The sequence below is a fragment of the Perissodus microlepis genome, chromosome 23 (assembly GCF_051167445.1).
Source record: "Perissodus microlepis isolate ML-2025 ecotype Zambia chromosome 23, ASM5116744v1, whole genome shotgun sequence".
Classification (NCBI taxonomy): Eukaryota; Metazoa; Chordata; class Actinopteri; order Cichliformes; family Cichlidae; genus Perissodus; species Perissodus microlepis.
The window spans coordinates 22,451,932-22,462,393 of record NC_140482.1 but is presented as its reverse complement, the minus strand read 5'-3'; the positions used below and the strand labels follow the sequence as shown (position 1 = coordinate 22,462,393).

General features: G+C 39.3%; 1 protein-coding gene and 1 pseudogene across 1 annotated transcript; both read left to right on the top strand.

Moving 5' to 3' along the window:
* The first annotated feature begins 259 nt into the window (after positions 1-259).
* LOC146361414 (macrophage mannose receptor 1-like) lies at positions 260-1,035 on the top strand (annotated as a pseudogene).
* An 8,262-nt stretch (positions 1,036-9,297) lies between these two features.
* Positions 9,298-10,456, top strand: LOC146361413 (macrophage mannose receptor 1-like). The gene has a single exon (XM_084920339.1). The coding sequence runs from the start codon at positions 9,346-9,348 to the stop codon at positions 10,081-10,083; it is 738 nt and encodes a 245-aa protein (XP_084776465.1). The 5' UTR covers positions 9,298-9,345; the 3' UTR covers positions 10,084-10,456.
* Positions 10,457-10,462: the final 6 nt, after the last annotated feature.

Sequence of the window (10,462 nt, the reverse complement as noted above, 5' to 3'; positions counted from 1 at the left end):
ATGAACTGTTTTCATCATTTTTTCAGTCAGCTGATTTCAAAAGAAAATACGTGTTATTTAAAAAAAAATGGTAATAAAGTAAAAGGAAACAGCAACTGTGCAACAGCTGTACTGGATGCTGACTGATTCAGTGAATGAAAGTACTGCCCTATGCAAATACTTTTTGACAGACAAACATAAAAAGTCATAGCTCCAGCAGATATCATCAAACCTCTCTGTATCTTTGTTGCTCTTGAGAACTCTTTGAAGCAAGACAGCAATGAATCCAATTTTCCCCTGCATCCTGCTCCTGCTGAGCTTGTCTGGAACTTTTACGAAGTATGTTTACATTGAGGAGGACAACAGCTGGAATGAGGCTTTAGATTACCGTTGCCAGCACCATACAGACCTGGCTCCTGTTAATAATGAACGCGACATCCGCATACTTCAGGAGCTCTCCGGTGGCACAACTGAAAAGATCTGGATAGGACTGATAAGGAGTTCCTTAGACAAAAACTAATGGTTGTGGTCAGGAGGTGGAGAGGTGTCCAGGTTTTTCTGGGAAGTTAAACAACCTGACAATAACAGTAATGTCAATTATGGCTATACTGAGAAAAACAGGTGGCATGATTCAGACAGAGGTGGTAGGGAACACTTTTTCTGCTACTGGCCAGTGGTGGCAACTAAAAAAAAACTTGGGAGGAAGCACTGGAGTACTGCAGGGAGCACCATAACGACCTGGCCAGTGTGGCATCAGAGACCGAGATGATGCTGATCCAGAAAGAGCTGAAGAAACATAACACCACTGAACATGTCTGGATTGGCTTGCGCTTCTTGTCCAGAGACTGGCTGTGGGTGGACGGACAGGAGATGGGCTACGAGGCCTGGGGTGATGGGGGAAAACCATTGTGTCCGCACCCCAAGATGAAGTGTGCAGCCCTACAAGTGACAGGAGGGACTCAAGGTGTTTGGGAGGCGCATGATTGTGTGGAGAGACTCAATTTTATTTGCTACTGAAGTTGTTTACTTTGCAAAATGAATTTTAATAACATTTTTGTTTATTGTAGTTAGTACAGTTTGGTTATTTATATCACCTGTTTCATTTCTATCCTGTCAAAAAAATATGTAAGCTAGATTTTTTTTTTGAAAGAATTCTATTTCAACTTTTTGTTTTGATGTGTAAATAAAAAAAATGTCTATGTTGATTAAATTAAAAACAAGCAAAACAAAAAGAAAAATTAAATTGTTACTTCTCCTGCAGCAATATCAAAGTTCATTCATACTCAGTTGTAAAAATGTGTCTGTTTAAATGTTAATTGTGCAGCATAACTGTTGAAAATATAGTTAGACCCAAGTACTGGGACCATGTTAGCTTGGATATTTATCATATTTTAATCTCTGGTGTATTTTTTCCTATTTCTGTCTTATCAAGTTAAACAATCTTAAGCTTGTTAAAAATAAAAAATAAATCTCTTTTATTCCTTTGCTTGAGAAATAATATTTTTTGTTACCTTTGTATGGGACCCTGGAAGAAGGAAACATTAGGAAAGGCAAAGAAATCAACAGGCAGATGATTTTAGTAGCCATTTTTTTCTTGTGTTTTTAAAGTGTTTAAACGTTTTTCTGTCTGGTTAAAATTTACAGATACAGTGTTTTTTAAATGTTTTGAGCCACCTCACATTTCTTTATATTTTACATTCTATTTTAGGAAATGGGAAGTAGGTGCAGGAATTTATTGAACCAAGCACCTGTGTTTGCACAGATGTGAACAGCAGCTACCTATACAAAAGCACTTATTTCATTTATGCCATGTAGTCAGCATCTTAGGGATCTGATAGCAATAATTTAATGATTAAATTCAGACCATTAGCACACAACATATACAATAATAATTTGACTTTTCCAATCTATAAGAGTCTGCAATTTGAGCATCTTTTATTAATTTACTTTAAGAGCTGTCTCTGCCAGTGAAAGCTAATCTGAACTTTTGTCTCATTATTATTGGCATAGTTATTATTATTATAGTTATGATTATAGTCTCCAGCGTTTTCAGCCCAGGGGCACCCCCAAGATTTGTTGGTTCCCCCAGTGCCCCACCTCCCGGCAAAATAATTTTAATAAATGTGAGCACAAGAGAGAGGAAGTCACCCTACTATGAATTGAAAACATTAACTTCTTATTTCAAAAAGATTATTATGGATTTCTTATTCGGTTTTCATATGTACCCATTTTCAGTGATATCAGCTTTAACAGCAAAACATTAATTAGGGTTATAATTCTTTTCTTTCTTTCGTTTTTGCCATATATTAGAAGTAACCTATATTTGACAACAGCATAATAAAACTGGAAATTCTGTTTTCTGTGTGCCACCCCAATGTTTTAGTAACCCCCCAAATGGCCCCCCCTATGAAATAAAATCATTGTACACTACATTGGAGTAGAATGAAGCATGCACACAAAGTAATTTTGATTCGTTTATCATGTTTGTTCATGTGGGTCCCACTTTTCTTACTTTCTTTGTTCAGTTGCTTTATTATGAGTCACAGTAAGACAGTAGTGGAGTGTTGCCAAGGCACGTTAAGGCATGTCTGTTTAAATGCAAATACTTAAAAGGAATTGAGGTAGATAAATGATCTTTTTTTGCCACCAAAGGATTACAGGGTAAACAAAGCCATGAAACAATTTGACATTCAAATAACACTGGAGGAAGAAAGGTGGGGACAGCTGGTGAATCTAAGGTCACACAAGCCTATCACGTTTCAACATTTACACAAAGTAGGCACATGGGAGTTTTGATTTTGAGTTGTTAAGAAAGAGGGCTTTGTTTTTCTACCCTGTAACACCACCAAGTCATTGTCTGTGAAGCTTCTCAGTCATCCAGGGCATTGTTTCTTCAGTTCAAGGGTCAAATGGTGGAGAGTCCCAGATTTAAGCCCTGTGGATGTGTAACCTCAAGAGGAACAATGGACCCGCTAATGATCCTCTACCTATTCACATGAGCCAAGGTGTGAAGACGGGTGAAGGTGACCTAGAACTGAAGAAGCTTCTTGGATGAGAGGTGAAATGTCTTCAAGCAACTTAAAGAAGTGCAGACACTTTTCTTTCCAAGCTCCTTAGACCACCAAGTCATTGGTTCAGGTATGTGGATGGGTGGAAGTCAAATTTCAGGATGGACCACAATTCACTGATCACATTAACTAGTTAGACAAACACATCATGTCCACCAGGGAGGATAAGGAAAGTAGCAGGTTAGCCTTCTAAGACTGTGAGATTTCCATCAGTAATGGGGGACATTGAAAAATTGATGTGTACCATAAACCTACACATACGGAACAGTATTTAACCTCCTATTTAACCTCCTAGGCTCTGGCATCCAAATATGTGGACATCACATTTTGGGTTGACTAGACCAAAATACGAAATTTTGCTCTACAAGGGCCTGATATCCACTTACGAGGACATTATACTGCCACTGTTCTATCGAAATTTTAAACAAATGTCCTATTTGAATCTCATTTTTCTCAGAATCAAAAATCAGGTAAAAAAAAAAAAAATCTGGTAATTCTTTGTTTTTAAATTCATCAGGTCCCAGACAGCCACAATAGCAAAGAGAAATTAAAAATGCATGCCATGAAAGAGTTCGGGTATTAGGAGGTTAAGGTTTGATCATCCGCTAGAGCAGCGGTCCCCAACCCCCGGGCCTCGGACCAGTACCGGTCCGTGAGTCGTTTGGTACCGGGCCGCGAGAGTTGAGGCTCAGGTGTGAAATGTATAGTTTTCAGGGTTTTTGTCGGTTTTCAGCGTTATTTTGTTATCGTTTTTATCGTTTACTCGGTTTTCCTGGGTCTTTTCACGTGTGTTATGAATAAATCTTCTTTTTTTCGGTACCGGTACTAGTTTTATTTTGTTGTACTTATCCGTGACACCTTAAAGGCCGGTCCGTGAAAATATTGTCGGGCATAAACCGGTCCGTGGCGCAAAAAAGGTTGGGGACCGCTGCGCTAGAGCACAAACTGGGTGCGATCAGGATGGTACAAAATAGAGCGAACAGGGAAGCAGAAGAACATCACATCAAGAAGGCTCTGAGTAAATGTGGTTATGCCACCTGGACATTTGTCAAAGCTGGGAAGGCGGCTAAAGAAAGATCCAGCCGATCCAGGAGAGAAGAACAACTGCTGACTTAGCGACAAACGTTAGTGATCCCCTATGTGTCAGGTAGAGATGGACCGATATTACCGATACCGATACTATGCTACTTGGCGTAACCCAGCTCGGCGCATCGGAGCAGTATGTGTCACGTGATAGAGCGACTGTTGTCTGCGAGACCTGTCGGTGGTCTGTTGGAGCATTTGGAGCCTCGCTACATGCTTCCTAACCGCGGCATTTCATCTCGGCGAAAACTATCCCAGAGAAGTAAAACAAGTGTGTAAGTTCATCCCTGAATGTTTGCATAGTATTTCCACGTTAAGCTAACAACTGATATATTGAGCCACAGATGGACTGGCCATCGGAGTTCCATATTGAGGTGAAAAGGAAGTGATTTGTCCCGTACTTGAACTAGAATTAAAGAGTAGACACAAAGCTGGAGTTATTCTGTCTTTGCTGTGCAGTTGCATCTTCTTCTCTCATTCACCCCCCCTCCCTCTCCTGTTATTACTTCAAACATGAAACTGATCAATGATCGGCTTTTCTGCCGCAAGTCCCATCTTTCTTGTTTGTTTATCGCCCACTTTGCGGTAGAAAGAGGAGACCAGCGGATAAACAACAGCAGCACGTTTAAGCTTGATGAGCTGTTGTTAGAATGTATTTAATATTACTTTCTAGTATCAGCTGAGGTTTGCTGGAGCCACGGCTGTAAAAGCTGCTGGTGATGATATCGGTTTGGATATGTGAGAGGGAAACATGAAGATGAAACCAGGAGATGTCCTTACTGAATCATCAGAGCTGAACAGGTGATGGAGAAACAGGTTTACCTTTTAGGTGACATGAATGAGTTGAAGGGAAGTTATGAACTGTTTCTGAGAGACAAATAACACCAGGATCCTTTTCTAAGTAGGTGACGGCTGGTAACTGTGCAGGGGCGGGTCTAGCAAAGTTTTGCCAGGGGGCCAGGTTGGGCATTAACAGGGAGAGGGGGGCACAAAGAAATATTTTTCTTTGTTATGTCATTTAAAAACTTTGAATAAATAATTATCTGAATCTTACAACAAAAGTGGTCATCTGATTAAATGTATAGAAATCCATTATTGCATATAGTAACTAATAAGTCTAATATACCCTAGTAAGCTATAGTACTTTTTCCTTTGGGAAGGTACCATCTGTGCAGTCTGTAATTCTGTTGAAGAAAGATGTTGAATCTATTTAATTACTGTAGAAAAATAATTGATTTCTGTGCATTTGTTTTACACATGCATTAAATTAAAGGTGATTACATCGATTAAAGGCGGAGGGTGGTTCCCTAATATTTTTGCTGGGAGTTGGCTACCCTATTAGTTAGGTAGGTAAGTACTCTATAAAATGCCAGAATAGGGAAGATGGTGTAGGTTTAAATTCATTAGATTGATCAGTGTTGCTGAACTATAAAATGTTTTGGGCGGAGTGTATTTTTTGCATACAGGTATAACAGAATAGCTTCAGTCTCTTGTTTTTTAAAACTTGAGTATGAACTTATACAAAATGCAGCAAGATATTTATTTGTTTTTAAAAAACAGTTTTATTGATTACAAAATACGCTATATCGGATTCATATCGGTATCGGCAGATATCCAAATTTATGATATCAGAATTGGTATCAGACATTAAAAAGTGGTATCGTGCCATCTCTAGTGTCAGGAGTATAGGAGCAGTTGAGACGAATTTTTTTCTAAACACCGCGCCTCTGTGGCTTTTAAACCCCAAAACACGCTGCGCCACAAATTGTTCCACCCCAAGGATCGAGTCCCCCAACACAGAGTAACATAGTGTACACTGTTAAGTGCCAGGAGGATTTATACATTTATACATTGGGAAAACCAAAGCGGATGGCACAACACAGAAGAGCTAACTTGTCAGACCTGGACTTCACAGTCTAATCACACCTACAGGCCAGTGGACACTCTTTCAATGATGAGGATGTGCACATCCTGGACACGGAGGAACGCTGGTTTGAGCGCAGAGTCAAGGAGGCCATTTACGTGAAAAGGGAAAGACCGTCTCTGAATCAAGGAGGGGGCCTAAGGGTATAACTTTCACCATCTTACAATGCTGTGATTGCAACCACTCCCTCATGACCATTGATCAGTGGTTGTTGATCAATGGTCATGACAATTTGCATATAAATGATCAAGGAACTGACCTCAGAGCCCATTTTTCATTCAGCCGGCTAGTTTCAGTCATTGTGAAAAGGTACTGTTTATAAGATTGGGGAAACCTGCAGTCAGCTGAGACTGAAGAAGTCACTTGGATGAGTGACAAAACATTTCTCTCACTGAAAACGCTACGTCCAGATGAACAGAATCAACTTTTGGGGCTTCGTCATTTAACGTTTTCTTTTATCTTATCTCAAACAAACAGCTAAATCTCATAATATGTTACAAAAAAGATTTCAGCCTTTAAACCCAGTTATAAAATTAAAAAAACATTAAATACAATACACCAGCACCAAAAGTTTTTATTTACATTTTACACAGTGTCTGAAACCTTTTTGGAACTGGAGTTGCACATGTGTGCGGGAATGGGAAATTCACAGCGAAACTCCCGGATCCTTCCACTTACATGACCGCAGCGGCACACCTGCACCAGGGTAAACTCTGCCTGCCCCACTCCTGCTAAACAGGTTAAAATAGATTTAAGAGCAACAGCACCGCTGAGTCTTTGATTTTATTTATTTTCTGCTGTATATGACTTGCATCGATTTGAAAGCTGAATGCAAGGTTGATTTCAGCAAGGGACTCGTGGCTGCTTGTTAATCCTCCCTGTTAATCATGGCGTGATGGTCTAATGCAGTGAACTGTGAACAGAGGAGAGTTGAATTAGTGGGGAACTGGCACTTACGCAGATGTGAATGAAGTTTTAGAGGTGTGAATGGCTTACGTTACAGGAGGAGCTTGTGATGATTTGAGGAAAGGGTCAGTGAAGGTCCGGAAGGCGAGCTGAGTTAAAATGGAAAGTCTGCATTTTATTCGCATCTTGACCAACAACCCAAAACTGTCACTCATAAAAACAAAAAAACCCCACACGAAACAAAATATACAATCAATGAGGCCTTGAACAGTTGAGTAGCTTAAATCTTGTATTAACAAGAATTTCCAATGCTAACTAGATTTTGTTAAATAAGCAGATGATGCCACAGAGTGAAGCATGCTGTAAACTTTATTTGGGATATGTTGTTGACATAGAACCAAAAATATTATTATATTTTTCAAAAACAAACAAAAAGCAATCTTTCAGCTTCAGCATTAGATGTCTTTGCTTTTTGAAGACAATTTACTGTCAATTATTTGCAAAGGATTCGATTTAGTTGTTATGTGTTCTCCATATCATAATGACAGTAGGTAGGTTACCAAGATTATGGGATACAGTCACCTAAAGAAAATCCAGCACTAAAAGAACAACAAAAAAGTGCGTCATTAGTGACAGTTTCCATAAACATTGTGTTGGCATCACTTTTGATTCTACCACCAGGGAGAGAAAGTGATACAGACAAGGAGTCCCTCTTGAATGACCAAGCTGATTGTGGAGCTGGTTTTGGTCTTGATTGAATGGACTTGGTGAGATGTTTTCTCCCTGGAGTATATCACAGGACACATCCAGGGAATGCTGGACAGATTATATCTCTGGGCTGGCTGCTTGTGCATTTATTTAACAAACCACTACATTCCTAATAAACAGTCTGCTTGAATGACACACTTATTTTTTGGCTTGCCTCACAGAGCATCATCTGCAGTGGCTCACTTTGATTTATTGATTGATTGATTTTTTTTAATGATTTATCTGTAAATCTACATACGGGAATGATGAATCTCATTCAAACACTGTCAACAGCTGACTTTTTGGGGTTTGAAAGCTAATAAATCTGTGAGTTTGTCGATGAGTTTGTTCCCAATGATGTCATTTTTTGGTTTTCTATTTCTGCTTTGACTTGCCCATCCATTTTCTTTTATTTATTAAATTCTGGTTTAGAAAGGCTGAAGCCTATCCTTGCACAAGTTGCCGGGCTAACAAAAAGAGTGGGTGGTGACTAAAAGAATAAGAATGCAAATAGAGGAGGCAGAAATGAGCATCCTTGTGTGGTTGGGCTCACCCTCAGAGGCTGGAGGTTAAAGAGCTCTACTACTAAAGAGTATGTTGGATTAATTGTAACCCTGCAAAAATAATAATGGTATTTGTTTTCTTCAGATGACATTAATCACAAAACTAACAATGCTTTGAGAAAAAAAACTTTTTTCGTTTTTATTATTTTCATATTTGCTTCTTGGACTTATTAAACTTATTTGTGGGATGCCCAGAGACTAGTTCAGTCAGTGCATGATAAACATTTTGACAGGATGAAACTTAAATTTGTTCTCTTGTCATCTTCATTTGTTCTCCAAGTACGATGATGTAACATGAAAACAACTTTGTCCTGTCAACCAACAATATAATTTGTTTGTGTCCTGTGAACCTAATCAACCCTCGTGCTTTTCCTTAAGCAAATTTTAAAAATTTGGTTGTTATGCTTGTTGTGATTGACCTTGGGCTTCATCAGTTCTTCTGTATTTCCAGATTGCACTGCAAAGGGCATCATTTAAGTGTAAGATGTTTAGAAGAAAAGGTAGCTCAATGGTTCGGTGTCATGGTCCATGCACCGCTGGCACAGGTTGTTGAGTATGGTTTTGGACTTATTTGTTTCTATGAAAGAATAAGTTAATTATGTTGTAGTTCCTGAGTATACGTATATGCATTATTCTTTCATGTACGTGTGTCTGTTTTCTCCCTTCAGGTCTCCATGTCTGTTTATCCCCAGTCCCAGTGTCAAGTCTACATAGCCATCTGAGTGTCAGTGTGTGTTTCTTCCTGTTTTATTCTGATAGTCTCCTGGCTCATCTATATTTGTTCAGTTTTGCTTCTTCTGTCTCGTCAGTTCCCTCTGTTCCCTGCCATGCCCTCTTCTAATCTCCCCTAATGGTATGTGAGCCTCTGTCCTTCTGTTATTTTTGTGTCCAAAAGTAAAAGGAAACAGCAACTGTGCAACAGCTGTACTGGATGCTGACTGATTCAGTGAATGAAAGTACTGCCCTATGCAAATACTTTTTGACAGACAAACATAAAAAGTCATAGCTCCAGCAGATATCATCAAACCTCTCTGTATCTTTGTTGCTCTTGAGAACTCTTTGAAGCAAGACAGCAATGAATCCAATTTTTCCCTGCATCCTGCTCCTGCTGAGCTTGTCTGGAACTTTTACCAAGTATGTTTACATTAAGGAGGACAACAGCTGGAAAAAGGCTTTAGATTACTGTTGCCAGCACTATACAGACCTGGCTCCTGTTAATAATGAACGCGACATCCGCATACTTCAGGAGCTCTCCGGTGGCACAACTGAAAAGATCTGGATAGGACTGATAAGGAGTTCCTCAGACAAAAACAAATGGTTGTGGTCAGGAGGTGGAGAGGTGTCCAGGTTTTTCTGGGAAGTTAAACAACCTGACAATAACAGTAATGACAATTATGGCTATACTGAGAAAAACAGGTGGCATGATTCAGACGGAGGTAGTAGGGAACACTTTTTCTGCTACTGGCCAGTGGTGGCAACTAAAAAAAAAACTTGGGAGGAAGCACTGGAGTACTGCAGGGAGCACCATAACGACCTGGCCAGTGTGGCATCAGAGACCGAGATGATGCTGATCCAGAAAGAGCTGAAGAAACATAACACCACTGAACATGTCTGGATTGGCTTGCGCTTCTTGTCCAGAGACTGGCTGTGGGTGGACGGACAGGAGATGGGCTACGAGGCCTGGGGTGATGGGGGAAAACCATTGTGTCCGCACCCCAAGATGAAGTGTGCAGCCCTACAAGTGACAGGAGGGACTCAAGGTGTTTGGGAGGCGCATGATTGTGTGGAGAGACTCAATTTTATTTGCTACTGAAGTTGTTTACTTTGCAAAATGAATTTTAATAACATTTGTGTTTATTGTAGTTAGTACAGTTTGGTTATTTATATCACCTGTTTCATTTCTATCCTGTCAAAAAAATATGTAAGCTGGATTTTTTTTTGAAAGAATTCTATTTCAACTTTTTGTTTTGATGTGTAAATAAAAAAAATGTCTATGTTGATTAAATTAAAAACAAGCAAAACAAAAAGAAAAATTAAATTATTTCTCCTGCAGCAATATCAAAGTTCATTCATACTCAGTTGTAAAAATGTGTCTGTTTAAATGTTAATTGTGCAGCATAACTGTTGAAAATATAGTTAGACCCAAGTACTGGGACCTTGTTAGCTTGGATATTTATCATATTTTAATCTCT

Coding starts and splice junctions, on each gene's coding strand:
- LOC146361413 (XM_084920339.1), top strand. CDS start 9,346: ATGAATCCAATTTTTCCCTGCATCCTGCTCCTGCTGAGCTTGTCTGGA.